This window comes from Exophiala spinifera (genome assembly GCF_000836115.1).
Source record: "Exophiala spinifera strain CBS 89968 unplaced genomic scaffold supercont1.1, whole genome shotgun sequence".
Taxonomy (NCBI): Eukaryota; Fungi; Ascomycota; class Eurotiomycetes; order Chaetothyriales; family Herpotrichiellaceae; genus Exophiala; species Exophiala spinifera.
Window position 1 is genome coordinate 4,602,110 of NW_015622513.1, and position 25,608 is coordinate 4,627,717.

The following is a 25,608-nucleotide window of genomic DNA, read 5'->3' on the forward strand; positions in this document are numbered from 1 at the left end:
TATTTATCGTGCTTGGCTTCAAAATGTAGAGAGCAAGACCGCAACACACAATAGCATGTCGAGGTTGTTGCCTACGCGCTCTGCTTCAACCGTTTTGAATAACTTTGGATGTGTTTCAGCTGGATAACAGCGAACGAAGCCTCACTAAGCCGCCAAGCCGACTCAGCCCCTTAGAAGCTCGAAGCTCGAAGCTTGATGCTGCTTTTAACCGGGCGAGACTCTGAGCACGAGTGATTCGACTGTTCATAATTCATAATAAATATCACCCCGCCTCGTGCTGAGGGCGAGTACATACTGTAAGGTTTAAGGTCGCTACTTACGCGTCCTCGCACTGCCGGGGTGGGAAGCTGGCCCACCTATACCAGCGTGGTGCGGACCCTCATCAGGAGAGTAGAACCGCTGTTCATTAATCATGGTACCTCTCCCATGATACATCCCCATGTAAGTTGATGGTCTGAGTATGGCCCAGATAGACTCCCTCAGGGTTCTCACTACCCGCATCTACGACCTTGGCCCAGCAGATCCCTCTTATCTTGGGCATCTCATTAGACGCCTTGATGACGGATGACAATAACAGCTCCCCAATGCCGAAGCCCTCGATGCGATCATGCGGGGCCAGACAGTTCCTTTTCTCCTCCACCACAGAGCAGCTTGGTGCGCCAGACATACATTGATCGGTGTTTCTCCACGGTCCTGACCGGAGCTGGCTATATTTATTGCCGTCATCATCTATAAGACATGGCTGCCCACCTGCGTCCTCTACAGCGTCTCACTACCACAAGTCTTTGCTCAAGACCGCAGATTGCTGCACTTGGATATACCTGCCTCGCTCCCCTCCAAAACACCCGAAAGAAGTCCAGCATGTCACTCGCCACCCTCGATGTGAGTGCTCCGCCGGTTCAAGCAGAAAGCCGACTGACGTGCTCAGGTGCGGCAACACCCCAACCTTCGGTCGTCGTCCGAAACCCTCTTCGAGGCCAAGGCAAAGAAGAAGGTGACCTTTGAGGCCATCGCGAAAGAGCTGGGTCGTGATGAGGTCGCAGTGGCGGCGTTGTTCTACGGACAGGCCAAGGCCTCTCCAGAAGATGTAAAGAAGCTGTCAGAATACTTGGAGCTTGACCATGCGACCCTGGAGGCGCAAATGACTGGCTTCCCCGACCGAGGGAAGAGCGTTGAGATGCCCCCACGAGAGCCTCTGATCTATCGTCTGTACGAGATTGTGCAAAACTATGGCTATGCATACAAAGCCGTGCTGAACGAGAAGTTTGGCGATGGTATCATGAGTGCCATCTCGTTCTCGACCCATGTTGAAAAGGAGGTTGATAAGGACGGTAACACATGGGTACGGCGCACCTCTACCATGACTTTTTCAACGCTGGCTAACCCATCCAGGTCAACATCCACCTCCGAGGCAAGTGGCTGCCCTTTACTCGCTTCTAGATATGGAGAGGCCAAGGTCTCGCCCATCAACATGGCCATTTCCCGGGAGCATTCCACTGTTGTCTATCCCGTACTACACGATTGGTGGGAAAGTCTTTGAGCTTGAAATAGTCCCTGCAAGGGAAAGCATTCGGTGTGTCTTCCAGCCTTCGTGCCGTGTGTGCTGTGTCTTGGGCGTATGCTTTGTGTTGGGAAGAACAATATTAAGCAAGAACAATATTAAGCTCTCACCCTTCCATTCAGCCTCGCCGCGATCCACCCCTTCCTTTGTCTTGCAACCCGCGGTCGCCCTCCATGCCTTTGGGTCGTTGGGAGTGGCCCATTGAGTCCACTGGTATATAAACTCTCTCATGCTCCCCCGAGAGACTTTCCTGGAGAAAGCCACATTCGTCTCAAGTCCAACTCTACCACACTCATTCCAAAGCACTATCAAAGTTCTTTCATTCATTTCACGTCATCACCATGCCTCCCTCCACCAAGCAAACTCGAGGTGCTGCCAAAGATGCGCAGTTCGGCCACGGCCACTTCTGCACCATCCAAAAGGGCATCCGGAGCAAGGATTCTATGCCTTATCTATGCACCGTCATGCGTCGATAGACTGCCTGTCCACATGACTCGTCGCATGCCGTCGACAGCTTGAGCCTCATCAGCGAGAAGTCTCGAGCAATCAACCTCCACTGAGTGCGGGACGCCCTCGGCTCAACAGAATTTAAATTGATCAAAGACCCATGCGACGAGGAGACCCGATCTGATATCCATATACTGTTTCATGTTTCGCTCCCCCTATATAGCACAGCACAGCACAGCACAGCACAGCACAGCACAGGATCCCTTTCATTTCACACCACACCTGATCAGGAGCACGCATTGGCAGAAGTTCCTGCCTGGGTGTGTCGTCCCTTTACACAATCTGGACATATAAGAGCAGACCGTCCCGGATGAGACATCTAACCTATTGCGGTCTCGGGTATTGAGATCTGTCAAGTCTTCTCTGGCTGGTCGGCGTCAGCGGATTTTTATAGAACTACGACTACGTTCGTTTTCCTCGGTGCAGACTTACGCACAGAATATCTCGTATCATCCACAATCATTTTCTGATTTCTGACTGCTTTCCTCAAAGCGTGATGATTTGCGTCCGGTGAGTTTGTGTTCATTTGTGCGCCACGTACACACACACACCCCCCTATCCCGATCTCTTTTCGTGTGCATGCGCGTGTGTGCGTCAAAGTTTACTCACGAACCCATCCCGATCAACCCTGCACAGGTACTCCCTCGTTATATCCTTGACGGCGGTGACGCCAGCGAGGCCCATGCACAGCCTGAACTCGTCCATCAGGAGGCGGAGACACAGCTCGACGCCCTCCTGGCCCTTGTACGCCAGACCCCAGAGCACGGGGCGGCCGATCCAGCAGAAGTCCGCGCCGAGCGCGAGGGCCTTGAAGACGTCGGTGCCGTGGCGGATGCCGCCGTCGACGTGCACGGGGACTTTGCCGTTGACGGCGGCCGCGACCTCGGGGAGGGCGTCGAGCGTCGCGAGGGCGCCGTTGAGCTGGCGGCCGCCGTGGTTGGAGACGACGATGCCGTCGACGCCGTGGTGGACGGCCAGGATGGCGTCCTCGGCCGTCGCGACCCCCTTGACCCACACTTGCATCGGTCCCACGCGGGACTTGAGCCACGGGATCGCCTCTTCCCAGGACAGCGTCGGGTTGGCCGCGTGCGTGTGGAACGTTATGGGCCCCGTTGGCGGACGGCGTCTGTGGCCGTCGTGGTAGCCTGCTACGCTCTGTCTTGGTTTGGGTGCCGGTTTTGGTTTTGGTGTTGACGATGCCGACTTTGATTTCGCATCTCGTTTAGAGGATGTGTTGGCGTGCTGATTGGGTTGATTCGGACGAGTCGATGATGATCGTGTGCTGCGTGAAGAATGATCATTGGTGATGGTCTTGTTGTTCGGTGCGTTGGTATTGTCCGTCGAGAGAGACGACGAAGCCGAACTCGCGTCTGTGGTTGTCGGTGCTGACGACGTCGATCCGGATGCAGCGTCGTCCTCGTCGCTGTCCTGTTCGGCGAAGTTGGCAATGGACAGGTGTGCGGGTAGCTTGAATTGGTTGCGGATTTCGAGGTTGCGCCGACCGAGCATGGGCGTGTCGACGGTGAGCAGGACGGCCTTGTAGCCTGCCTTCTTTGCGCGGTCGATGAGCCTGATCGAGTGGGCGCGCTCTTCGAAGAGGTAGAGCTGGAGCACGTTTGGGTTGTCCTCGCTCGCTTCGGCCACGTCTTCGAGCGTACTCGTGCTGAACGACGACAGACCCATGACGATCCCTTTGGATTTGCAGGCGCGGGCCGTGGCGAGCTCGCCGTCCGAGTGTGCGAGTCGTTGCATGGCCGTCGGGGCCACTCCGAAGGGAGCGCTGTTGGTATGGCCAAAGACATCGACGGTCGTGTCTATTTGGGATATGTCGCGGAGAACTCGTGGCCGGATCCGGTATTTCGAGTAGGCGGATATGTTCTCGCTGAGGGTAGTGCCGGCATCGGCCCCTTCGTTGTAGTAGTCTCGTGTTTGCTTGTCCATGCGTTCGTGGGCGAGAGCCTCGAGTTCAGCGATTGTGAGACAATTCAGGTCGTGGGGGGTCCGTTGATTGGCATGCGAGGAGCTCGACAACCCCTCGGATTTGTCTTTCGGAGACATTGTGATGGACAGTACGGGAGAGTGACCCCGTTGTACACTTCCCTGCGTGGGCGACGCGTCTGTAGCTATATCAACATAGGGGTGTCTTCGAGCTTCCTAGAATGATCAGTGAAGAGGGCGCTTCGACGAGCACGAGCCAGCAAGAGAACGCGAGCAATGCTTGATACAAAAGAAGAATAGGAAGAGGAATCTCGCCTTGGAATGTGTGGACGTTGCATATGCTACGTTCGCACCAGAGGAAAGCTTATGAGTAGATCTCCTCACATCCATGACGCCGCGAAGCCTGAGAGGCACAGGTATCGCCTACCTACCCAGAACCTGTCGGAGAGCTGGTGCGCCGAGGGCCATTGGCGAGGACAATGACGTCGCAAACAACGATGGAGATGTTTGATGGTGGATAGAACGGGCCGGAGAAGGCTTTGGTGGCTTGGATCGGAGATGGGATGGGGACCGTGCAGATCGGCAAGGTCTTCATGTTGACAGTGGAATAGAGTCGATTATATCTGTGCCATATTGTCTCTCTCTTTCCCCCCTGAAACCTGCGCAATGGATACGACCATCTCAACCCTGCGGGACCTTCTCACGAACGCGAAACACACGAGATGGATCGCACCGTTGATGTTACTCGGAGAAACAGCGTTATGCGGACTGATCATCTGGAGGATTCCTTGTGCGTTTGTCACAGACATGGTGTGGGCACTCTCTAACAATGTCCTTCTAGACACCGAAATCGACTACACGACCTACATGGCCCAGGTCCGCATGTTCTTGGACGGTGAACGAAACTACAGCAAAATCACCGGACCTACAGGCCCCCTCGTCTACCCGGCCCTCCATGTATACATCTATACCGCCCTCTATCACCTCACGGATGGTGGGACGAACATCCTCCGAGCACAGATCATCTTCGCCGGCCTGTACTTGGCCACTCTGGCCGTTGTAATGGCGTGCTACAGACGCGTCGGAGCGCCTCCGTGGTTACTGGCGCCACTGGTGCTGAGCAAGAGAATGCATTCTATATTCCTACTGAGGCTGTTCAATGACTGCTGGGCAACGCTCGCATTCTGGACAGCCATCTACCTGCTACAAGGGAGAAGGTGGTCAGCAGGAGCCATAGTATGGGCCCTGGGTTTGGGTATCAAGATGACTCTTTTATTGGCAGCACCCTCTATAGGAGTCATTCTGCTACAGGCTGAAGGTACAAAGAGGGCAATCATGAATGGCTTCCTTGTCTTGATGATACATCTGAATCTGGCCATCCCGTTCCTCACAGCGGGCAATGGTCTTCAGTATCTGGGGCAAGCCTTCGACTTTGGCCGGCAATTTCTCTTCAAGTGGACTGTCAACTGGAGGTTTGTGGGCGAGGAAACTTTCTTGTCCCGACAGTTCGCCATCAGTCTCCTGCTCGTTCACTTGTCCCTACTCTTACTGTTCTTCCAAACCAAATGGGTCAAGCCAAGTTCTCCTGGCTTGGTCGGCTTCGTCAGGAGATACACTTTGTTCAAGGGAGAGCATGAGCAGACCCAGGTGTCGACAAAGATGACTCCGACTTTTGCCATGGACGCCGTCCTCGGAAGCATTGCAATCGGTCTCTTGTGTGCTCGGAGCCTACACTATCAATTCTTCGCATACCTCGGATGGGCGACGCCGTATCTTGTGTGGAGGGCCGGAGGAGGACCCATGTGGGTTTTGGCCAACTGGGCGATTCAAGAGTATTCGTGGCTCGTCTATCCCAGTACCGACCTGAGCTCGGTAGCTGTTGTTTGTATGCTGGCAGTCCAGGTGATGAGTGCTCTTATTGCTCCTCCAGTCGATCACACTTCTCCAGTGGGAGCGTTCAGTAGGATGGGCAGGTAGGAGGAAAGAATATAGACCCAATGTGCATCATTCGTCATCCTCTTCACTGTCTGATGGGGGCATCTTCCCAACCAGCGATTCCTCTTCGTCGCTGTCTACGCGGCGAGGCTTTGGGGCAAACTGCGCAGGCCAGTAGGGCTGTTTCCGCCATGTCTTCTCATCGCCCACGATATTCACAATCTCGCCTTGAATTTTGTTGTCGCGGTCGGTTGCAGAAGTATCGATCAGCACATATCCGCCTCTTTTGACAAATATTGTGCCGCGGAATTTGGCCTCGAGTTCGACCAGGAGTTCGGTGGCATCGGGTGTCTTGACAGAATAGAGATCTTTTCCTTGAGCCTTGATGACCCGTGCGATAGTCTGACCGGGAGACAGAGAGTCAGGCGGTGTCAAAGTCTCTTCGGCGGTGTTGCGGATCTTTCGGCGAGACATGGTGCGTTAATGAGATTCCCTGCGAGGATTTTTGGGCTCTGCATTTCATCGCTACGACATCCCCGGGTTTGCGGCAGTAAGTTAAAGGAGCCCAAAGATGGAAGGCTGGCCGAGTGCTCAATGGGGAAGCCGAGCCGAGTACTGCGATATTGTGTACAGTACGTATTCAGTGACTAGTAGTAGATCATGCACATTTTGGCTTTACCATCGCCACACCAAGACCTCGACCATCCCCACCGCCGTATCTGTCACTGACCAGCCTTTCTACGCCCTGGCTTATCTCATGCCACCATGTGCTTTTTTTCGCGTATGAAGGGCATGGGCACAATACTTGGCCCCAGTGCCCTGTCCAACCAGGTGAAAGTTTTATCCTGTGCAGATGCAAGTTAAGCTGTCCGCAATCCACTTAATCCACACCATGACTGAGTGCTTCCCTTTGATTACGCTCCCTCTGTCTGCTGTTGTCTCCGGAATTTCTTTCTCCTGCTCGACCTTGGGTTGGGAAAATATATGCTCATGACGACACGCCACTCGCAGCTCTGTCAGTCAGTATTCGCATCCTGTTCTTCTGTCATTTCCACAAGTCCTTTGCTTTCAACATGGCCGCAACGGCAATTCCCTTTGGCGCTTTCATCAGCCTTGAGAGTGATTCTTCCGCTTCTATTCGAGGACCTGATGCCGTGGTCCATCGAGACTATATCACATATTGCTCACCTACAGAACATGAACTCTCTAAGCTACAATGGGGACAGCGTCTCAACGGGCCAGAAAAGATCAGACCTGGCAATGTCTCTCCCAATGAACAATCGATCCCACCAACACCAGGAGAATTGGAAGAAAGCCAGCCTGCGACACCAGCAGGAGCTCCAGCAATCGGTGCCATAATTCAATCATTCTCTAACCCTCCCAGAAATCGCTGGAGAGTAGCCTCGGCCTCTGTCTTCTTTTTGTTGATGGGGATGAATGATGCAGCGACCGGTGCTCTGATTCCCTATCTTGAAGCCGAATACAACATCGGATACGCCATTGTCTCCCTAATTTTTGTTACGAATGCAATTGGATGGCTCGTGATGGCTCCGATATCCCAAATGATAGAAGCCCGGGCAGGTCGGTCTCGTTCCTACATTATAGCCACAACCCTCATGAGCATGGGCTACACGACCCTTGTGTGTGCACCGCCCTTCCCGGTCGTCGTCCTGAGTTTCTTTCTTCTCGGCCTCGGTATGGCACTGTTTTTGGGAATGACCAACGCTTTCATCGTGAATCTGGTAAATGGTACCGTTCTTCTCGGCCTGTGCCATGGCATATATGGGGTGAGTATACCTCTTTGATGCAAAAGATGACACTGACGGTCCCCAGCTTGGTGGTGTTGTCTCCCCCATTATCGCAACTGCAATTGTCTCTAAAGGCGTCAGCTGGTCGTACTACTACTTCATCACCCTCGGCATATCCATCTTTTCGATAATCTTCATGGCGTGGTCTTTTAAGGGGTTCGAAAACGATGCTTCTCAACAACTACTCACGAATCTCGAACTCACTGCTTCACGACAAGCATCAGCAGCAGGAGAGCCGACAAAGTTCCAGCTCCTTAAGCGAGCATTGAAGAATCGAACCACCCTGCTCGGTGCTGCGTTCATCTTGTGAGCCCTCTGCTTCCACGTCTTCCACAGCGTACTAATGGCTGTGTAGCTTCTACCAGGGTGCAGAGGTTGCGATTTCCGGCTGGGTCATCTCCTTCCTAATCCATTATCGAAAAGGAGACCCATCTCACGTTGGCAATGTCACGTCTGGTTTCTGGGCCGGTGTCACCGTGGGAAGATTTGTCCTGACCCATTTTTGCCACAAGATGGGAGAGAAGCTGGCAGTTACTATACTCATCATCGGAGCTGGCGCTTTCCAACTTCTCGTTTGGCTCGTCCCAAATATCATTGGTAGTGCGGTTGCGGAGGCCTTGGTTGGTCTACTACTAGGACCCATATATCCCTGTGCGACCGGAGTCTTCTCAAAACTCTTACCTCGGAGCATGCAGATTGTCAGCCTAAGTGTGACCACTTCGATGGGATCCTCGGGAGGTGCGTTTGTGCCTCTCATCACCGGCCTCATGGCACAAAGCCTGAGTACTGTCGTGCTGCACCCAATTGTTCTCATTTCATTTGCTGCAATGATTGGCACCTGGGTCTCACTTCCGCGGATCGGAAAGAGAATGGAGTAATTAGGACAATCGTCGGCTTGCAGATCACGGCGATGGATGTGGTATATGATGTGCATCAGTGCCAAGTCATGTAACATTTCCTTGCGTCGAGAGCATGTGCTGTGGTGAATCAACCGAGGCTTGTTTGGAGTATGAGGAGGACTTTTACAACAACCTCCAACTGACGGATAGCAACGGATCTTCCTTCGACAGTACAACGCCGCTTGTCTTCACTGCAACCTCGAATCCAATTTTTGTCGCTTTTGCCCTGTCAGTCAAAACGAGAGTGAGACAATCTATCATTCCCTGTGCAACCTTCGAATCTCATGAAACGCCTCCTTCACAACCCAGCACAATGGATGCCCGTGGTGAGGAAGCACGACATGATCGTGGCATGCGAGATCGCGTGTTCCGGTGGGCAGGGCGCAAAGTAAACCAATTCTTGGAAAGTGACAGTACACCGACTCCGTTATCGACACCTGGTCACCACAATGAATCAAGCCAACAGGGCTCAAGTCATGGTCAAGATCCAATTCAACCTCAGCAGTCCGACCCTCGGCGTCTACTTTTCAAGGTGCGTCACCGCTCGCTCGGTCTCCTGCGTTCGCTTTGAAGAGGAACACTGCGCGACTCTGACGACCGTGTCTCTGCGTCACCTTCAAGCACAACGCTTGTGATCAATAGCCTATTGTCGTGATTCGTGGCAATCAATTTCAATCACCACCTCAATTATTGATTGTCATATTCGCATGCAGAAGTCATGGACATGCCTTTTCCTCTCACACATTCCCTCTTCATGTGCACAGCTCATCAGATTCATTTTCAAATGGCTTTCATATTCTGGTGTTTACCATATCAATATGCATCCCATCTACCGTGTACCATTTGTTACTGTCTTCGTTGTTTCCCATCTAATTCGTCTGCTTCAGGCTTCACCTCTACCAGTGCTGGGCACAACTACAAACGCCTCTCGTGCCGCTTACAGTCCCAGGAAGCCTTACCCACCCAATATCACTGTCTCTTGTGTCGACTTCCTAGGCGAAGTACACAGCGCTACCACCTACGTCAAACGCGACCTCGGCTTTCAAGGCCAGATTGGCTCGTTTGTTCTTCTGTCGTACGGCGACACAATGTACTCCGACGCAAATTACTCGGACAAGTGGCGCGGCATGACAAGCGATTCAGTCGCCTTGGCCACTCATGACCCTCTTGTCGTCGTCGATCCCGTGCTCAACCAGCACGGCTACCCTCCACAATTCTGCCCCATCATCGATTCATTCGGCGAAGATGCCTCGGAGTGCGCTTTAGGCATAACCAACGTCGTCCAGACCACATCGGCCGACGACGGCGTCCTGTTCTTTCTCCTGAATCATCGGCCCGATGGGAAAAACAATCTCGTCGGCGCAGGTGTGGCAAGCGTCCACCTCGACACATCCAGATACCCGCCCGCCCCTCACATCCGGCGCCTAGCGAGGTTCTGGTGGGACGCATCACAGGAGCCATGGTACGGTGACATATGCGCACTTCGGCATGACGGGTACGTCTACGCGTATGGCCACGGCGGACACGCCGACCAGAATCCCTGGGTCTATGTCGCGCGCGCAAGGCTCGAAGAGGCAACCAACCTGGACTGTTACGAGTATTGGAACGGAGAGAGCTGGCAGCGGGAGCGACTCAAGACGAAGGATCTCAGCGAGAAGGAGAGCGTCTTTTGGCAGATCAACCAGGGCCAAGTCGTTTGGAACGAGTACCTAGGTTGTTTTATCTTTGTGTACTGCGACAACTGGATGAACTCGAAGGTGTTGATGAAGACCGCCCAAAACCCCGAGGGACCCTGGAGCGAGGCTGTCGAACTCTACCAGGCGACGCCGGTGAGTGACGGTGGTGCCATATACGCGGCTATTCCGCACGATTACTACGATCGAGATGGGCCAACGTTGGTGGTTACATTTACGAATCACCCAAACACGATACAGGCGGTGAAGGTCACGTTTGGATGAATAGGGGAGTGACAGGAGGTGTCCATGGGTCTCATGACACAACAGAACAGGTAGTTGGTCCTGGTAACATAGCTAGGATTTTTCGGTATGAATTTGAAGGGTATTTCGACAGACACTCCCTGGCGTAGCCTCGACTCTCGTATGTGACCAGGAGAAGCTACAGTACATTACATACACAACCTGTGCACGCCACTTTGAGTTGGTTGGTCGAGTCATGTCGTAGAGTTGGTTGGTAGTAGTCTAAAAAAAAAATAAACCCCCGTCTCTTGACTTCTTCCGTACAACATTGCCAGACGCAGACGCACGCGCACACGCGCACACACGCACACACGCACACACGCACACACACACACACACACACACATTGACGACCCATGTCGATGTCTCCACTACTACCTAACAAAGTGAACCTTTTCAGGCCCAACTTGAATATCACGATCAACCTTCCCACAGAAATTCCTGAGTTGCGGTGGGCGGAATCAGGGGACGCAAGGCCATTCCGTAGTCACCACCGTTCGGGGTCCTCAGCAGGGTGTGGATGTGGAACTTGGCGGGGTGCTCGTTGTCCAGAAACACGCCGGAATGGTGGTCAAACTCGACCAGCACCACGGGGCTCTGGATCCGGAAGTAGAACGGGTCGGCGTCGTCGAAGCCGCCGATCCAGCAGAAGTAGGTCTCGTCGAAATGCTCGGCGATCTGGGAGAGCCTGATGTCCCGGGCGCGCCGGGGCAGGTAGAGGAGGTACTGGTTGAGGATGCCGCGGACGAGGTCCTGCTGGGCGGGGGTCATGTCGCCGACCGGGACGCCCTCGTAGGGCACGACGCGGTTGTCGCGGAAGGCGCCGCACAGGTGGCGCTGGTCGTCGTGGTTCCAGCGGCCCTTGGGCATGGCGGGGTCCTTCATCTCCTTGTACACCTGGGCCGCGGCCTGCTGGCGGGCGGGGAGGGACTGCATCAACCTCAGGCCGAGGGTTTCCTCCTCGTGGAGGATGCGCGTGCCCTCGTGGGGCCCGGCGTCGATCAGGTTGGGCTCGGCGCCGGTGAACCACGGCGACGCGACGACCTGGGTCTTGTACAGGAACAGGTTGAGGCAGAGGTGGTGGCCGTAGAAGCTGAACCCCCAGGGCGCCGCGGCCGAGGGGGTCCCGAAGAGCACGAAGTTGTACGAGAACTCGTTCATGACCGCGGGGGACCCGACCAGCTCGCCGAGGAACCCGTTGACGCGCATCGCCCCGACGGCCTTGGCGTACCCCTCGGGCGACAGCGCCGCCTCCAGCACCGCCATGACGCCGTCGCGCACCGCCGCCGTGACCTCGTCCAGCCGGATCCCCTTGTGGCTGAGCAGGAACTCCGGGTTGGACCACGTCCGCCACTGCGGCGAGTCGACGTGGTACGACACCGCCGCCGCCTGCTCGGGCGTGAGCTGCGAGAGCACCTGCTGCGTCTTGGCCACGATGTCGTCGATGGGGACGCCTTCGTCCTGCAGCTTGAACAGGCCCGGCCGCACGGCGCCGTCGTTCGTCACGCCGTGGAACGGCTCCGAAAGCAGTTTCTGCCAGTGCAGCCACAGCCCGTGGATCCAGGGGGGCTGCCCGCCCTCTTTGAACCGTCGCGCGTACTCGTGTGCATTTTCCGTCTTCATGGTCGTGAACCGTGGAGTGCTCAGGTCCGGCAGGTATTGGCGGTAGGGGCTTTCTTTGGAGTCAGCCATGATGGAGATGTTGTGGTCGCCGCCTTTGTTTTTTTGATTACCAGTACTTGAGTAGGCTGGGATTGATGTCGAAGACGAGAGATGCCAGTGATTCGAACTGTAGACACACAATAATATCTCTGGTCGGGGGTTAGAAGTGAGTAGATGGTCTGTCTACTTGGAGGCTGAGCTTCTCCGTCAAAGTCGGCCATCCCCACAATGTGTATTTCCCGGGATCGTGGGGCGCCGAGGACGCGTGCTCGGATGTTCTCTACTCTACGCACCCTAGAGTACAAAATGGAAAAAGAGACAGGACAACAAGCTCGCACCAGGTGGATCTTGCGGGAAAAGCGGCCGTGAGCTTTTATGACAGTCTCTTCTCCGTGCTCGTAGACTCCAGTTTCACTACACGCGCTGTTTGTTGTATACAGTACGAGCTACAGTGAGGCCTTCTCCACACAACGTTCACGATCCCGGCCCCCGGTCTCGGTGTCGGTCTACAGCCCAACGCAGGATACAGAGAAATTTCGCGGCCAGTGCCCTTGCTCTTAGAGGGCGTCTTCCCTCCATGCCATGATCGCTCCCCTGGTCAGTTTCTACGTCAGGCCACACCCTTCTCGGTCGACCTTCACTCAGTCGTCTCGGGTATCAAACCCACCTTCTCATGCAAGCTTGCCGCCAAACTTAGCTCATCTCTCCATGGGTGGTGCTTCGGCGAGAAGGGAGATTCCAAGACCGGTCCCTGTTCTACCTGAGTATGGCACCACTGGTGAAGGAGGGTGTTTCAGGACTCACTGATCGCGGCCTCATAGATCCCGGAAGGCCTTCATCCCCTGGTGCGGGGTGAGGGCGGCGACGGCCGAGTTTGAAGATGTCGGGCTTACTCACTCAGCATTTTGCACACGTTTCCCGGCGATGTTTGTATGTCCTTGGGGCCCAGTGCGCCGGAGAGGAGGCGGAGATGCACAAGGTCGAAGCAGTCAGACAGGTCCTCCGGCACCGAGGACAATACGTCGTACATTCATTCTTATTCGACGGGGAAACTGTTCTTCCGAGATGTCCAGACCACGGATCCGTGCTTCAGGATAACCGACGTGCAAGTCAAAGAGCTCAGATGCTGCGTCACTCAGCTGCAGTTCCTCCTCGATGTTGCCAACCCACTTACCCATTACCGGCCCCGACGTCAGCAATTTGCTTGTGCGGTCGGTCGTCCAAGTAATTCTTGACCGTGGGGTGAAGGAACCATCCATTCCTCCCAACCAGGAAGGTGTGCTGTCCCGTAAGTCTACAAGCTTTGGTAAGTGGAAAGCCAAGAGAGTCTCGACAGACCTGGCAGAGGACATGTACATGTAGTTCCGCTGCAGAACATATCGGTCTACTTCAGATTCCTCCCTCTTCGCCGCCATGGCGCCAGTCATCGTTTTGCGAAGTGCCCAAATGTCAAAATTGTGAAGTGGGGAACAACAACGGCCTGATAGCTTTTTTCTGCGGTTGTTTGTCCTTTGTCGTCAAACCGCTCTCTCTACGTCGTTTTCTCTGAGAGACTTTATGGCTCGGAGCCATCTGGCTGCCCGCGAGGGGTTTTGTCTGGGGAGCCCTTGGAGGCCTTATCGGGATCAAGTTCACATGCTGCAGTGCTCCACATTCGGCCCTGCGTCCAAATGCCGTTTCAAATACATTGTGACGGTTTTTCATCTCGCTGAAGGCGCAAGTCTCGAACACTCAGCTCTGCGCACGTTGGCTGTCGGGGAGTGAGAGACCGGAAATCTGACCTGCGGCTAGCACCGTGATCTGTGGGGCCATTCGCGATTCGCGGGCAGATCTGGAGCAGCCTTCGACGTCAGGGATCTGGCAACCTTGAAGCCCTGAAGCCCTGAAACTCTGTGGCCACGAAGCCAATGACGATGACGTAGCTCCATAAACCAAGTTTTTGCGTCCGCGTGGTCAGGATGAAAGACCGTCTGATCTGCGTGAGCAACGCACGGGCATGGACAATATAAACCTCGCGGCATAGTAATCTTCAATCAGACTCGCCGGCCGAGATGCCATCCAAGAAGCTGCCGCCCCGGCCAGCGCAGCAGAAGCCGCAATCGCCCACGCCACAGCAGAAACCGCAAACACCACAAAGTGCACCTAAACCCCAACCCAACAATTTATCTCCCACTCCCACCTGTCAACCCGTCATCCCAGACTACGAAGTGAAGCAGAGCTCGTCCGTGAGCGCCCAGCTCGCCCTCCAGGCAGCCAAGAAAGCCTACGAACTCCGGCAGGCCGCGTACGGTGCCGCCGACCCAAACGCCCGCGAAGAGATCCTGGCCAAGGCTATCAACAAGGAAATCGAGGCCGAATCGTTCGGCAAAGCCGCCAAATATACCCGCTCGGGCGCCTTTCAGGGCCTTGCCGCCGGTGCAGGCCTCGGCGTCCAACCGGGCGTCACCCTGGGCAAACTGACCGGCGCGCTGGTCGGCGGCGTGGTGGCGTCGGCGGGCGCTGTGGTGGGCGGGGGAATTGGATCCGCATACGGCGCCATCAGTGGTCCGTTCTGGGATCTGGGCCAGATGGCCAGCCATGGCGTACGGAGCATTATCGGCGACTTTCCGAACTGGGAGGCCACGTCGAGCCAGAAGAAGGCGCTGGAGAAGATGGTCATGGGGGCCCAACAGACCAAGGTGCCGACCCAGGAAGAATTGGAGGAGATGCGAGACGACGACGGCGGCGTTCGGGATCAGGAGGACCTCCAGCATTGGGTCAGCGATTTGACAAGCTACATCCCCAGCATGCCATCGATGCCGAAAATGCCGAAAATGCCGTCAATGCCCTCGATGCCAGGGCTGTGGGGACAATCGAAAGGGAACAATAACCCTCCGCCAGCGGGGAGCCAGTCGAAGCCAACAACAGCATCGAATCAGAGTCCGCGGCCAAAAGCAGCTGCAAACCCTTCAGCGCTGCCAAAGCCTCAACACGCTCCTATCAAAGCGCCCAGTCCGACGTCCAAATCGCAATCCCCACTGAAGGCAGACGAGAATGCCCCAAGAAGGAAGCCGCCCAAGCTGGAACCCAGATCGACAGGAACCACTTCACCGTCGAGCCAATCGGCCACTCGTAGAAAGCCGCCCAAATTGGAGACGCGATCAAAACCGGCCACGGCGAACGCATGAAGTGACAGCATGGTCAGCGGCGACTGGGGCCAGCTCGTGCTGGCGGTCGTTGCTTGCCCGAATTTGGCTCTGTGGAAGAATGATTTTCTCACCTTTAGCTTCCCGCTCGGGGAACGTGGTCTCTGCTGGAAGTACCGCTTGCCTGCTCTCCATCACTCGGAGCTCTAGGTTGCCGAATAGGCTGGCCCTTGCTGTTCAAGACATCCATGCTCCCATCCACAGCCAGGTAACAAAGGTGTTGATGATGTTGGGGACGAGTAAGATTGTATGGATAATGAGAGCATTGTACCATCCTTGCCGCCACATAACGTGCCAGGTGACACGATCGACTTTGCGATGGAGGGGCTCCAATGGGAAGTGGTGCCAACCATGCGATGGCTATTCTGGAATATCTGGCTGACTTGTGGCGTCTTTGGAATTACCCTCTTGACGGTTGCTCGGCGGAATCAATGTTTCGCACATTTCTTTTTTGCAGACTGCGTTTCCCCCGGCGTTCATATTAGGGACTTCGTCTTCTGGAATCTCATATCCGAACCATCCGCACCAGTAACAACTGAACGCATGTAGGGCGCCGAACGTGCCGTCCTGTTCCGCTTTGCAACGCTCCCACAAGTTGCCTATCACCTGGTCTCTGTATACGGTGTCGGCAATCGGGTCTTGGGCAGCGGCGTTGTACTGTGGCGGCCGTGGCAAGGATGGTTGCTTGGCCGCTTTAAGAGAGTCCTCATCGGTTTCGTCACACCCAAAGATTTGATACACATCGCTGACGGCATCTTCGTATCCTCTTTTACCACATCGCATCCCCACTGCGTTGGTGCCCTGCGTAATCCTTGATATTTCACCTCTCCATTTAAACTTGAAATTGGTGTTTTTTATTTTCGCATTCAGGAGGCACCGCTTATCGTAAAGCAGGAACTCCAGCTGCCACAAGGCGAAGAGCAGATTCTTGCCAATGAGATGCGCTTTGGGCTTCGTTCGACTCCACTTGCCATAATTCAGGTCAGATGGTGGGAGGGTCAAGTCTAGACAGGTCCAAATTCACCTCTGCGTATAATGACACTCGAAATCATCGTATCATTCCTGCCCGGAGCCTTATGCTGTGTCCGATGGGGTTGATCGATGACCTCCTTGTTCTAATCGGCAACCTCAAATGACGGAGGGCGTTGTCCAAGGTTGCCGTTACACGGAGGGTAAATGGTACTCCAGGGCTCGGGGGCGGTAAGCGGGATCGACTCGAACGGGGTGGTTGGGACGAAGCGGTAACGACATTTTGGTGGCTGCTCGAGGGTCGTTTTGAGCGTGGGCAAGAAGCAGCTTCGAGGGTTTTTTGTTCTTTTGGAGGCACGCGAGACCGAGGGCTCTCCGGGGGGGCGGATCTCGTCTCAGGAACGGCGCGAAGAGAGGCATCAAGAGGCATCAAGCGACACCATCAAAGCGTGAATCGGGCACTGCCTGCAGTAACCCACCAGCCAATTCAGCCGACGGTGGCAGCCACAAACTGCGTCGCTTGGCTCTGAGTGAGGCTGCGCAAAGAGGCTGCCATACTAGGCCGGGATCGGGGGGCGCCGAGGACACGTGCTTAAATGTTCTCTATATACCCTATAGGTACAAAAGGGAAAAAGAGACAGGACGACCAGCTCACACTCAATAGATCTTGCGGAAAAGCGTCATGAGCTTTTGTGACGGTGTCTTCTCCGTGCTCGTAGACTCCAGTTTCACGATACGCGCTGTTTATTGTATACGAGCTCCAGTGAGGCCTTCTCCACACAAAGTCCACCTTCCCGGTCCCCGGTCCCGGTCTCGGTCTCTGTAACATAGTAGTTAGTTGCGTCTCCACGCCCCCGTGTAGCCACAGCCTTTCCACAGCATCCATCTCCACACGCCGTCTTCTCGTCTTTCCATATATCACGAGCATGGCCAAAGGGTCAGGCCACAGACACAAACAATGCTAAAGCTGAGAAACATGGCGTCGGCCTCGATCCCGTTCAAACGTATGTCTGGTCCCGTCCTGGCCCCTCCCCCTGGTCTTTTTCACGCCTGTTACAGTGTGAAATAGCAACCTCTCACGAAGAAAATGTCTCCACTCTGCAGGGCTGGTGCGCTTCATACCGAGATCAGACTCGTCCAAGATCTTCATTGGACAGCCTCACGACGACACTCTCGACGTCGGTCTAGCGCTGCGAAATGGCCAGGACGTGAAAGTCGACGTCTTCTCCGGCACGTCAGTCCTATCGCCAGGTCAGGCGACGGGCACGAGTGCAGTCATCGATCGAGTCCTGTCACCATTGCACATTTCTGAAGTCGGCACGATTCGATGTGTCGGTTTGAATGTATGTACCTTCGCACGCACGCCCGCCATCTGTTTTGTTGTTTTGTCCTTTTTTGACGCCGACAAACTGGCAAAGACGCGTTTTCGCTGACACGAATCACGAGATGGACACAGTACAAGCAGCACGCAGCTGAAGTCAACATGGCCTTGCCTACCGTACCGACGGTGTTTTTGTAAGCGGACCGCCGTACCCCAATCCAACCAAACACGCGGTCCAAAAGGGCCACAGTAGCAACCGCTACAGCGAGAGCCACCACGGCAACCGCCCACACCTACCGGGCGGATTGACGGTTCAAGATAGACTTGCCTTCTGTTGTGTTTTTTTTTTTTGGCTGTCTGTCTGCTGCTACCCCTGTCTTGTCCCCAGCGCAGCTGACGTTGAAGCGAAACCCTCCAGGAAACCAGCCACGGCGCTAGGCGACCCGTGGCCCGCGCCGACGGTGTTGCCCAAACTCACCCAACTCGATGACTGCGGCGACTACGAGTCGGAACTCGCGGTGGTGCTGGGCCGGACGGCCAAGAACGTGCCCGAGTCCGAAGCGCTGGACTACGTCCTGGGGTACACGGCGTGCAACGACGTCTCGAGCCGGACGAGCCAGTTCGCGCAGAGCCAGTGGAGTTTCTCCAAGGGCTTCGACACGTCGTGCCCGCTGGGGCCGACGCTCGTGTCGCCCGCGCTGATTCCGGACCCGTCGAAGCTGCGTGTCCGCGGCGTCAAGAACGGCGACCAGCTCCTCCAGGACTGCGGGACCGACGACCTGATCTTCTCCGTCGCCCAGCTGGTGAGCTTCATCTCGCAGGGCACCACGCTCCCCGCGGGGACCGTGATCATCACGGGCACCCCTGCCGGGGTGGGCGTCGGGAAGAAGCCCAAAGTCACCATCAAGGCGGGCGATGAGTTTCACGTCGAGATCCTGCCGCACATCGGGACGCTGGTGAATGTGTTTGAGAATGAGGAATGAGCAGTGACTTGACCTTTGTGACCGGTGGCATTCATCGAAGGATACCTCCATAGGTATCTAAAACGGTGACATGCCATCAAGATTAGTAAAAATGGTGATTGCTCTCTGAGAAAGTAAATGCCGCCTCTTCGTCGTCCTCATCCTCATCCTCGTGCTCGTCATCCTCCTCCTCCTCCTCCTCCTCCTCGTCATCATCATCTTGCAACAACCTCTCTCACTCTGTTCAATTTCAATACTCCCTTCTTCCCCCACCCGGACTGGCCACTCTGCACACTCGGTCGAAATTCCTCATACATGTGGAACGCCTTGGAATTCAACTCGTCGTCGTTTCGTTTTCCGCCTTGTCCTCCGCCACCGGTCGTCGCCGTCGTCGTCCATGTGGCAATCGCATCGTCCATGGCCTTCTTCGCTCGCTCGTAATTCCCGGGGCCGAACTTTCTCTTGAGCAGGTCCTCGTTCCCGCGCCTCGGCTTGCCTTGCACCAAGACGTCTTCGCCCTTGACGTACAGTCGGAAGCCCATGACTTGGATTTCGCGGTCGGCGCCCGCTTCGGCCGCGCGCCGCTCGGCACTCTGCTCGGCTTCCTCGTCGTGTGTCTTCTCGCGCGGTTCGATCGTGCCGATGGACTTGCCCTTGGCGATGGCGCAGAGTGTCGAGATTGCCGCTCCGATTGCCAGATCCGTCGTCCACGGGAACTGCGGGTAGAGGTGGTGGGCGACGCATGCCGACCAGAGTTGAAGAACAGGCGACCGGTTGATTGGGATAGTGTCCTCTTCCTTGTCTTTGTCGTTTCCCGTATCCTCGTCCTTGGCCGTATTATTGTTCTTGTTCCTAGCGGTGTCTGGACTCGAACCGGATGACTTGTCACCGCGTTGCCCTTGTCGTGATTTTTTGGACGATGGTGGTGATGATGAAGAAGCGGCAGACGTGGTGCTGCTGCTGCTGGACTTTCGTTTCTTAGATCTTGACTTGGACTCTGACGGCGAGGGGGAAGATGTCCTTTTCTTGGAGTCTGGTGCTTTGGACCTAGAGGTTTTGGATTGTGGCAACTGTTGTTTGTCCTTTGCGTTTTTGCTTTTGGGCTCTTTTACTCCAAGGTCCTCTAGATGCGATTGCTTGCTTTTGCTTCTCGTGGTTGCCGGCATGGTGCACTCGCTGGTGACGGGACTTGACTTGACAGCGACCGATCAAGGTTTCAGAGTGGGAGTTGTTGTCAATCAATCTCCCCTTAAGTGGCAGTAGTAGATATGTCTTACTTCCTGACTGTGCTGCATTCAAAAGAGGAACAGTCTCGCATTTGGTGAATCCTCACGGTCGTGGTCGTGGTGTCGTTTACTTCGGACAGTGTTTATTTGAGGTGACGTCAATTCCCCATGTCCCCCCGGATTCTTCATCTCATCCAACCCCCGGACATGAAATCTGTGGTCAAAGAAGACGACGAGGCTCTTTGCACATTTCAACGATCGTGGAGAAGGCGAACAGCCAACCTACGATAACAGTGTCTGACTTGGTAGATATTCATCTTCTCTGCCTATGGTCACACGCAGATCTCGAGACAGTGCCCACAGTCCCGACGCTCACTATCTCTCTGCTCCAGCCTCCACACTGTCATGACACCAATATCTCTCCCAGACAGCTATCTCAGACCGCTTGAGATCTTAGCATTGATATGATATCACATTTCCGTCAGCGTAGATCTGGCATTCGCCATTCACTATGCTCTTATCGCCCAGCTTCGCGGTGGCTTCGGAGAAATCAGGAGCATTCCCATTCTTACTAAACGATGCCCGGTTAGATGACCCAAGATCACAGGGACACTCTGATGTTGCTTCGACTTACCAGCCAGGATCGCCAGGACATTGTCGGCACTTGAACGACTTGGGTGGGATGTTGCCATACAAGGCCGCAAAGTTCGACGTGCCGGGAAGGGTGAGCTTGCCATCCGATCTTTTCGTCCCGCTACACTGGTCGCCCCAGTAGAACTTGCATTGCCATTGGGCGGGGACCTAGGTGAAGCGCTGTGAGCATCTTGAGCAGGGTGCGGCAATCGGGTGGGAGACTTACTCCGAAGGATATGTCAGTATTCCAGGAGAATGTGTTACAGGACATTTCGCGGACTTGTAGAAATTTGCATATGCCTTTCCAGCCCGCCGAGTCACAGACGTAGACACCAGCGGGAGGCGATCGTTTGAGGATTTCCTCGCCGGTAGCGAAGTCGATGGAGTCGGGATGATCTGGTGGTAAGTGTGGAGTTTCAAGGAAAGAATTGTCTTGCTGTGCCGTGACAACGCTAGACACGGTGGCTAGAAGCAGCGATATGAAGGAAGAACGCATGGCGCTGGCTGGTGATAGGAATCAATTCGCGTAGACCGAGGACAGCGGTGTTGTAGGGGGACTTTCCCATGATCGGCTTGGATATTTATGCATCTTCTGATGATGTTCGTGGCGGAACAAAGAACATGTCTTAATTCAATCCCCGAAGCGGGTGATAAATCTTCGTCCTGGACGTCGAAGAGTGAGAATCCCTTGTCAACACGTTTGCAAAACACAAAGGGAGCAAAGACGAGGTCTGGCCTGCGGTTGTTCTGCTGAGTATGAAGTCGTATTCGTTGCGACCACTGCCCACCTTGGCCCAAATCTGAAGGGCTTCATCATGATCTCAGGCCTGGAATCAGGTGGTGTCGGTTCGGTACCATGGATATCTGTCTACTCTTAGCCAAAATAAGGGTTCCAAAAGCTGGGAGACTTGACAACGGCCAAAGCTCATCATGGACCGTTGACGTGAAGAGATTGAAGACCAAAGAAATCTGGTCGTCCTCATCGAGTTGAGTTGCGATTTACGGGGCTTCCTCTAGGGGCGGATTGCGCCGAAAGAGGCCGACTGGGGAGGCCGGCTTTGCCTAAAGCGCCTGGAAGTGCATCGGTTTCGGCGCCTGTGGCTAGTGCTCATAGTGGCGTTTTCCGACTATTTCGACCTTGAGACTGTTGCAAGTCGCCCGCCTTAAGTCAGCGTTCCTATCCGCAACCCCCAGTAGAGCCTCTGTGGTTTCCAACTAGAGTGTCCCTATGAGTTTTAATCGGTATCGTCTCCTAACGCCTCCATCGGTACATCGACATCTTCAGTTAGACGCCTCCTTCGGCGCCCTCCCCTTCCTCTCTCCATTTGACAATCATACGCACTGAGGACCAAGGGCTCTCTGAATCGGATCCTGCGCAAGACTGGTCACAAGGAAAGAATATCCATTGACCAAGATCAGAAACCCGTATAGGTCAAGATGCAGCAAAGAAAACACCCGGAACTAGATTCGTTGTCTCCAGCAAAAACTACAGGCAAGGTAGTGGCCGCGTGGGGAGTTGTCCCTCGTCAGGCGCTCCGTGATCTGATGGCAATACTACGAAGCTGACATCTAGCTCTTCCATCCCGCCCTCGAGGAACTCATCGTGGCTCACTCTCGCGCTCGTCAAGACAAACACAAATTGCAGCGATCAAGACGAGGTCGACACCAGGTGCAACCGTGACAAAATACTGTATGAGGAACAAACCAGATCAGCAACCGAAGCACACTGAAAGCAAAGACCCAGTCCTCGATGAAGCTTACCGTTTGTTGGCCACCAAAGATCTGGCGCGCATTCATGAAGCTTCGAGAAATGTGCGCAACCGGGCGTCCAGCGAGGGTGATGGTGGCAGATCTATTCAACCAATTACCCTTGAGGTCCAGTTCAATCTGACTACCGTCCGCCTGGTTCTGAAAGTGAATCGTGGACTTTGAAGACAGAACTGGATCAGACTCGCTGTATCAGCAAAAAGAGTGTTCGGTTCCGTAACAACAAGGGCTAAGATCACCTGAGAAATGACCCTTGACCTTGAAGACTTCTTCCCCGTTTGGACCCACGGCATAGAAGCTCTTGTGTAGCGCAATGTGTTTATTCTTCAGGGTAAAGATTTCGTTGCCTTGCATATCAATGAAACCTTTGCAGGTTCGCAAGTCAGCGACGATGCTATCACGCGGGAGGATCAGATTTCCATACGTTTGGCGCCGCTAATTGAGAACACTTTGCCGTTGCATCGGCAGAGATGAAGCCCAGAGACAGTGGTGACTTCAAAATCATCCCCGGACAGAGAGAGGATCTTTTCTTTCATCTGCAAGGTCTCCTCGTGGGGTCTACAGAAGGCTTGATTGATACCCAGCGGCGGGTGAAAAGGGGCGAGTGATTCCATCCTTGGTGGAACTTGCAAGGTGCTGGCTCGTGTGCTTCAAGGAGTCTTGACGGAAGATACTGCGAGGAAGGATAATTCTCGCGACTAATAAGTGTACACGGTGCGGCTAGGCACTATGGTAGATGCATTCCTGGGGGTTGCGGAGCTCCGTGATGCGCACCACGATTCCTTGTTTCAGCCTCACTAACGTAGTTAACTTAGTTACAGTACCTCAGCCTGGTGCGCCTAGTGGCCTTGCCTCAGGTGGGCCAGTAGACCAGTTACATACCTAGGGCACTAACCAATCCAACTAGTTAACTAGTTAGTATAGCTCAGTCCCTAACTCTCCACAGTAGGCTGACCTGGTCAATAGACATGTTGAGATGGCAGAGCGCTGTAGACTAGGTACCGACGTCGTGGGTAAGAGAAATTGTGGCCGACAATTCCTGGCTCTTTATGATCGACAAGCTGCCCAGCTACTGATTGTTAATGGTCCTGAGCAAGTCGATCGCCTCGGCCTTACATCTAGACCGAGAGGCGAAGGTATTCCTCCCTTTACTCGCTCCGTGCGGTCTGTTGTACGAGGGCATCCGAATCATCGATTAAGACATCGGATGCTGAACGAATCGACCCGACTGTGTGGAACAAGCAAGGTTAATGGATGATACAGCTGGCCCACCGCATCGTGTCAAATTCCTGTCCGAGGCTTTCAACGGCATATGAATACGAAGTGGCTCAGCCGCACTTTGTACAATGACGGAGAAGCTGAGCTTAGTGTTCGGTCAACTTGATGATTCGGAGTTGGCACTCGACCATAACACCGTCAAGGGAGTTCTTACTTTGCCCTCTTCCAGGAAAACACTTATCCAAGACTACGTAAAGGCTTCGCTTTGTCTTGCGATCCGGTGACATGCATACCAAAATCCTCAAAAACGGAACGGTGCTCGCCTTTGACGATGCTTCAGCGACCATCAAGGTCCTTCCACAGGCAGACGTCATCATTCAAGGCGACCGCATCGCTGCCATTCTCGAGCCGCACCAGGAGGCAGATGCTGGCGTGTTATCCAATGCCGATGTCGTTGATGTGAGCGGCCACATCATCTCTCCGGGCTTCGTCAACACTCATGCTCATACTTGGCAAACAGCATATCGCACTCTCGGCCCTGATACCACTTTGGCAGAGTATTTTGGATGGGTGTCGCAAATGTCGCCCAAGATTGGGGAATGGACCGCTGAAGACATCTACGTCAGTACTCTAGAAGGGTACCTTGAAGGCATCAACGCCGGAGTGACTAGCTACGTCGAGCATGCACACTGTAACTGGGGAGAGTCGGCGATGAAAGCTGCCTTTAAAGGTGCTGTGGACAGTGGAGTTAGAGTCTGGTGGTGCTATCATCCCCTGCCACGAGAGGACTTTGACGTTATCAAGCAAATCGACATTCTCCGCGAACTCAAGGCACAATCATCACAGACGAATGATCTGATTCGTATGGGACTCGCTGTCGACGGATTGGATCATATGTCAGATGGCCAGATTCAGCAGACGAGGCAAGTTGTGGTTGACCTGGAGGCGGAGGTATTGACTTCTCATTATCTCGGGAAACCGTGGCCGTGTGAGCCTTTGTGCCCCTTGAGCCAGCGTCGTTCTTTGTACTAACTCGACACAGTTGCAATTGGCTTACCTGAAATCGCGGCAAAGCACGAATTCCACAAGCTCCGTGCCCCATTCATCTATTCGCATGCAGGGTTCCTGACGGAGAAAGACCAGGAGTTACTCCGTTTGCACGACCAATACGTGTCGATCACGCCCGAGTCAGAAATGCATTATGGTCATGGCCAGGACACAAGTCGCCTGATTCACGATCAAGCATCGATCGGCATCGACACGAACTGGACTTTTTCCAATGATATACTTCTCCAGGCTCGACTGTGGTTGCAAAACATGCGAGGCCATATCTCAACCGACATCTTGAAGCGAGGCAACATCCCAAAGCAGAATCCCATGTCTGTCGTGGAGGGATTCTTGCTCGCCACCCGGAACGGCGGCCGCTCATTGCGCCGTGACGACGTCGGAGTCTTGCGGGTAGGAGCCAAAGCGGACATTGTCTGTTTTGATGGGAATTCTGTAAACATGCTGGGATGGACAGATCCTGTTGCGGCTGTCCTGCTTCACTCCAACATTGGGGACATCAAGCATGTTATGATCGGTGGGCAATTTCGGAAGAAAGACGGACAGATGATCTTGAAGATTGGGGATTGGGACGACATCTCGGAGCGGTTCAAGCAGACATCCCAGCGGATTCAGGAGGTCTTTCGTGAACCACCACCTCTCCCTTCGCAGATCTGGGACAAATACACCTTCGAGGACGTGAAGGTGGGTACCGCTAAGTTGACCAGATGATTTGGTGAGGAGCTATCTGGTTCTCCCCTAACTACAACTCCTGTTTATGCACCACCAGGGATGCATAGCTAGCTCTTGAACCGATCCTGATTAGGGTGAGTGGAAAGATCTTACGTTTATCATGCTATCGTCCCATCCAGGAGGGGTAGATAACAAGTCGTGACCGTGTATGTGGTAATCATGACTTTGAATTTCGTTTCATGCAAATGTTGACACGAGACGACCGGAACAGGGCGGAAATTGTACTCGTGCTTGAATAGGAATG

The 25,608-nt window shown here is 54.4% G+C and overlaps 15 protein-coding genes across 15 annotated transcripts; 7 read left to right on the forward strand and 8 right to left on the reverse strand.

The window, feature by feature from the left end:
• Window positions 1-861: 861 nt before the first annotated feature.
• Window positions 862-1,440, forward strand: PV08_01695 (cyanate hydratase; the record flags this gene model as incomplete). Its single annotated transcript, XM_016376055.1, has 3 exons — window positions 862-882; window positions 929-1,342; window positions 1,393-1,440. The coding sequence occupies 3 exons, from the start codon at window positions 862-864 to the stop codon at window positions 1,438-1,440; spliced, it is 483 nt and encodes a 160-aa protein (XP_016241331.1).
• A 1,222-nt stretch (window positions 1,441-2,662) lies between these two features.
• PV08_01696 (uncharacterized protein) lies at window positions 2,663-4,126 on the reverse strand (the record flags this gene model as incomplete). Its single annotated transcript, XM_016376056.1, has 1 exon — window positions 2,663-4,126. The coding sequence occupies one exon, from the start codon at window positions 4,124-4,126 to the stop codon at window positions 2,663-2,665; it is 1,464 nt and encodes a 487-aa protein (XP_016241332.1).
• A 546-nt stretch (window positions 4,127-4,672) lies between these two features.
• Window positions 4,673-5,983, forward strand: PV08_01697 (uncharacterized protein; the record flags this gene model as incomplete). Its single annotated transcript, XM_016376057.1, has 2 exons — window positions 4,673-4,796; window positions 4,848-5,983. The coding sequence occupies 2 exons, from the start codon at window positions 4,673-4,675 to the stop codon at window positions 5,981-5,983; spliced, it is 1,260 nt and encodes a 419-aa protein (XP_016241333.1).
• A 27-nt stretch (window positions 5,984-6,010) lies between these two features.
• Window positions 6,011-6,415, reverse strand: PV08_01698 (uncharacterized protein; the record flags this gene model as incomplete). The annotated part of the gene is made up of 1 exon (XM_016376058.1): window positions 6,011-6,415. One exon carries the CDS (start codon window positions 6,413-6,415, stop codon window positions 6,011-6,013), a length of 405 nt encoding a protein of 134 aa, XP_016241334.1.
• Window positions 6,416-7,014: 599 nt separating this feature from the next.
• Window positions 7,015-8,627, forward strand: PV08_01699 (uncharacterized protein; the record flags this gene model as incomplete). Its single annotated transcript, XM_016376059.1, has 3 exons — window positions 7,015-7,728; window positions 7,775-8,055; window positions 8,105-8,627. The coding sequence occupies 3 exons, from the start codon at window positions 7,015-7,017 to the stop codon at window positions 8,625-8,627; spliced, it is 1,518 nt and encodes a 505-aa protein (XP_016241335.1).
• A 334-nt stretch (window positions 8,628-8,961) lies between these two features.
• Window positions 8,962-10,606, forward strand: PV08_01700 (uncharacterized protein; the record flags this gene model as incomplete). Its single annotated transcript, XM_016376060.1, has 2 exons — window positions 8,962-9,180; window positions 9,536-10,606. The coding sequence occupies 2 exons, from the start codon at window positions 8,962-8,964 to the stop codon at window positions 10,604-10,606; spliced, it is 1,290 nt and encodes a 429-aa protein (XP_016241336.1).
• A 438-nt stretch (window positions 10,607-11,044) lies between these two features.
• PV08_01701 (uncharacterized protein) lies at window positions 11,045-12,316 on the reverse strand (the record flags this gene model as incomplete). The annotated part of the gene is made up of 1 exon (XM_016376061.1): window positions 11,045-12,316. The coding sequence occupies one exon, from the start codon at window positions 12,314-12,316 to the stop codon at window positions 11,045-11,047; it is 1,272 nt and encodes a 423-aa protein (XP_016241337.1).
• A 959-nt stretch (window positions 12,317-13,275) lies between these two features.
• Window positions 13,276-13,701, reverse strand: PV08_01702 (uncharacterized protein; the record flags this gene model as incomplete). Its single annotated transcript, XM_016376062.1, has 1 exon — window positions 13,276-13,701. The coding sequence occupies one exon, from the start codon at window positions 13,699-13,701 to the stop codon at window positions 13,276-13,278; it is 426 nt and encodes a 141-aa protein (XP_016241338.1).
• A 636-nt stretch (window positions 13,702-14,337) lies between these two features.
• Window positions 14,338-15,453, forward strand: PV08_01703 (uncharacterized protein; the record flags this gene model as incomplete). Its single annotated transcript, XM_016376063.1, has 1 exon — window positions 14,338-15,453. One exon carries the CDS (start codon window positions 14,338-14,340, stop codon window positions 15,451-15,453), a length of 1,116 nt encoding a protein of 371 aa, XP_016241339.1.
• A 378-nt stretch (window positions 15,454-15,831) lies between these two features.
• PV08_01704 (uncharacterized protein) lies at window positions 15,832-16,254 on the reverse strand (the record flags this gene model as incomplete). The annotated part of the gene is made up of 1 exon (XM_016376064.1): window positions 15,832-16,254. The coding sequence occupies one exon, from the start codon at window positions 16,252-16,254 to the stop codon at window positions 15,832-15,834; it is 423 nt and encodes a 140-aa protein (XP_016241340.1).
• Window positions 16,255-17,416: 1,162 nt separating this feature from the next.
• Window positions 17,417-18,744, forward strand: PV08_01705 (uncharacterized protein; the record flags this gene model as incomplete). The annotated part of the gene is made up of 4 exons (XM_016376065.1): window positions 17,417-17,444; window positions 17,545-17,783; window positions 17,897-17,955; window positions 18,180-18,744. 4 exons carry the CDS (start codon window positions 17,417-17,419, stop codon window positions 18,742-18,744), a joined length of 891 nt encoding a protein of 296 aa, XP_016241341.1.
• Window positions 18,745-18,938: 194 nt separating this feature from the next.
• On the reverse strand, window positions 18,939-19,889 carry PV08_01706 (uncharacterized protein; the record flags this gene model as incomplete). Its single annotated transcript, XM_016376066.1, has 1 exon — window positions 18,939-19,889. The coding sequence occupies one exon, from the start codon at window positions 19,887-19,889 to the stop codon at window positions 18,939-18,941; it is 951 nt and encodes a 316-aa protein (XP_016241342.1).
• A 513-nt stretch (window positions 19,890-20,402) lies between these two features.
• PV08_01707 (uncharacterized protein) lies at window positions 20,403-21,078 on the reverse strand (the record flags this gene model as incomplete). The annotated part of the gene is made up of 3 exons (XM_016376067.1): window positions 20,403-20,520; window positions 20,584-20,750; window positions 20,809-21,078. The coding sequence occupies 3 exons, from the start codon at window positions 21,076-21,078 to the stop codon at window positions 20,403-20,405; spliced, it is 555 nt and encodes a 184-aa protein (XP_016241343.1).
• A 1,102-nt stretch (window positions 21,079-22,180) lies between these two features.
• Window positions 22,181-22,963, reverse strand: PV08_01708 (uncharacterized protein; the record flags this gene model as incomplete). The annotated part of the gene is made up of 4 exons (XM_016376068.1): window positions 22,181-22,270; window positions 22,344-22,522; window positions 22,589-22,714; window positions 22,774-22,963. 4 exons carry the CDS (start codon window positions 22,961-22,963, stop codon window positions 22,181-22,183), a joined length of 585 nt encoding a protein of 194 aa, XP_016241344.1.
• An 889-nt stretch (window positions 22,964-23,852) lies between these two features.
• PV08_01709 (uncharacterized protein) lies at window positions 23,853-25,343 on the forward strand (the record flags this gene model as incomplete). The annotated part of the gene is made up of 2 exons (XM_016376069.1): window positions 23,853-24,555; window positions 24,610-25,343. 2 exons carry the CDS (start codon window positions 23,853-23,855, stop codon window positions 25,341-25,343), a joined length of 1,437 nt encoding a protein of 478 aa, XP_016241345.1.
• Between the last annotated feature and the right edge of the window lie 265 nt (window positions 25,344-25,608).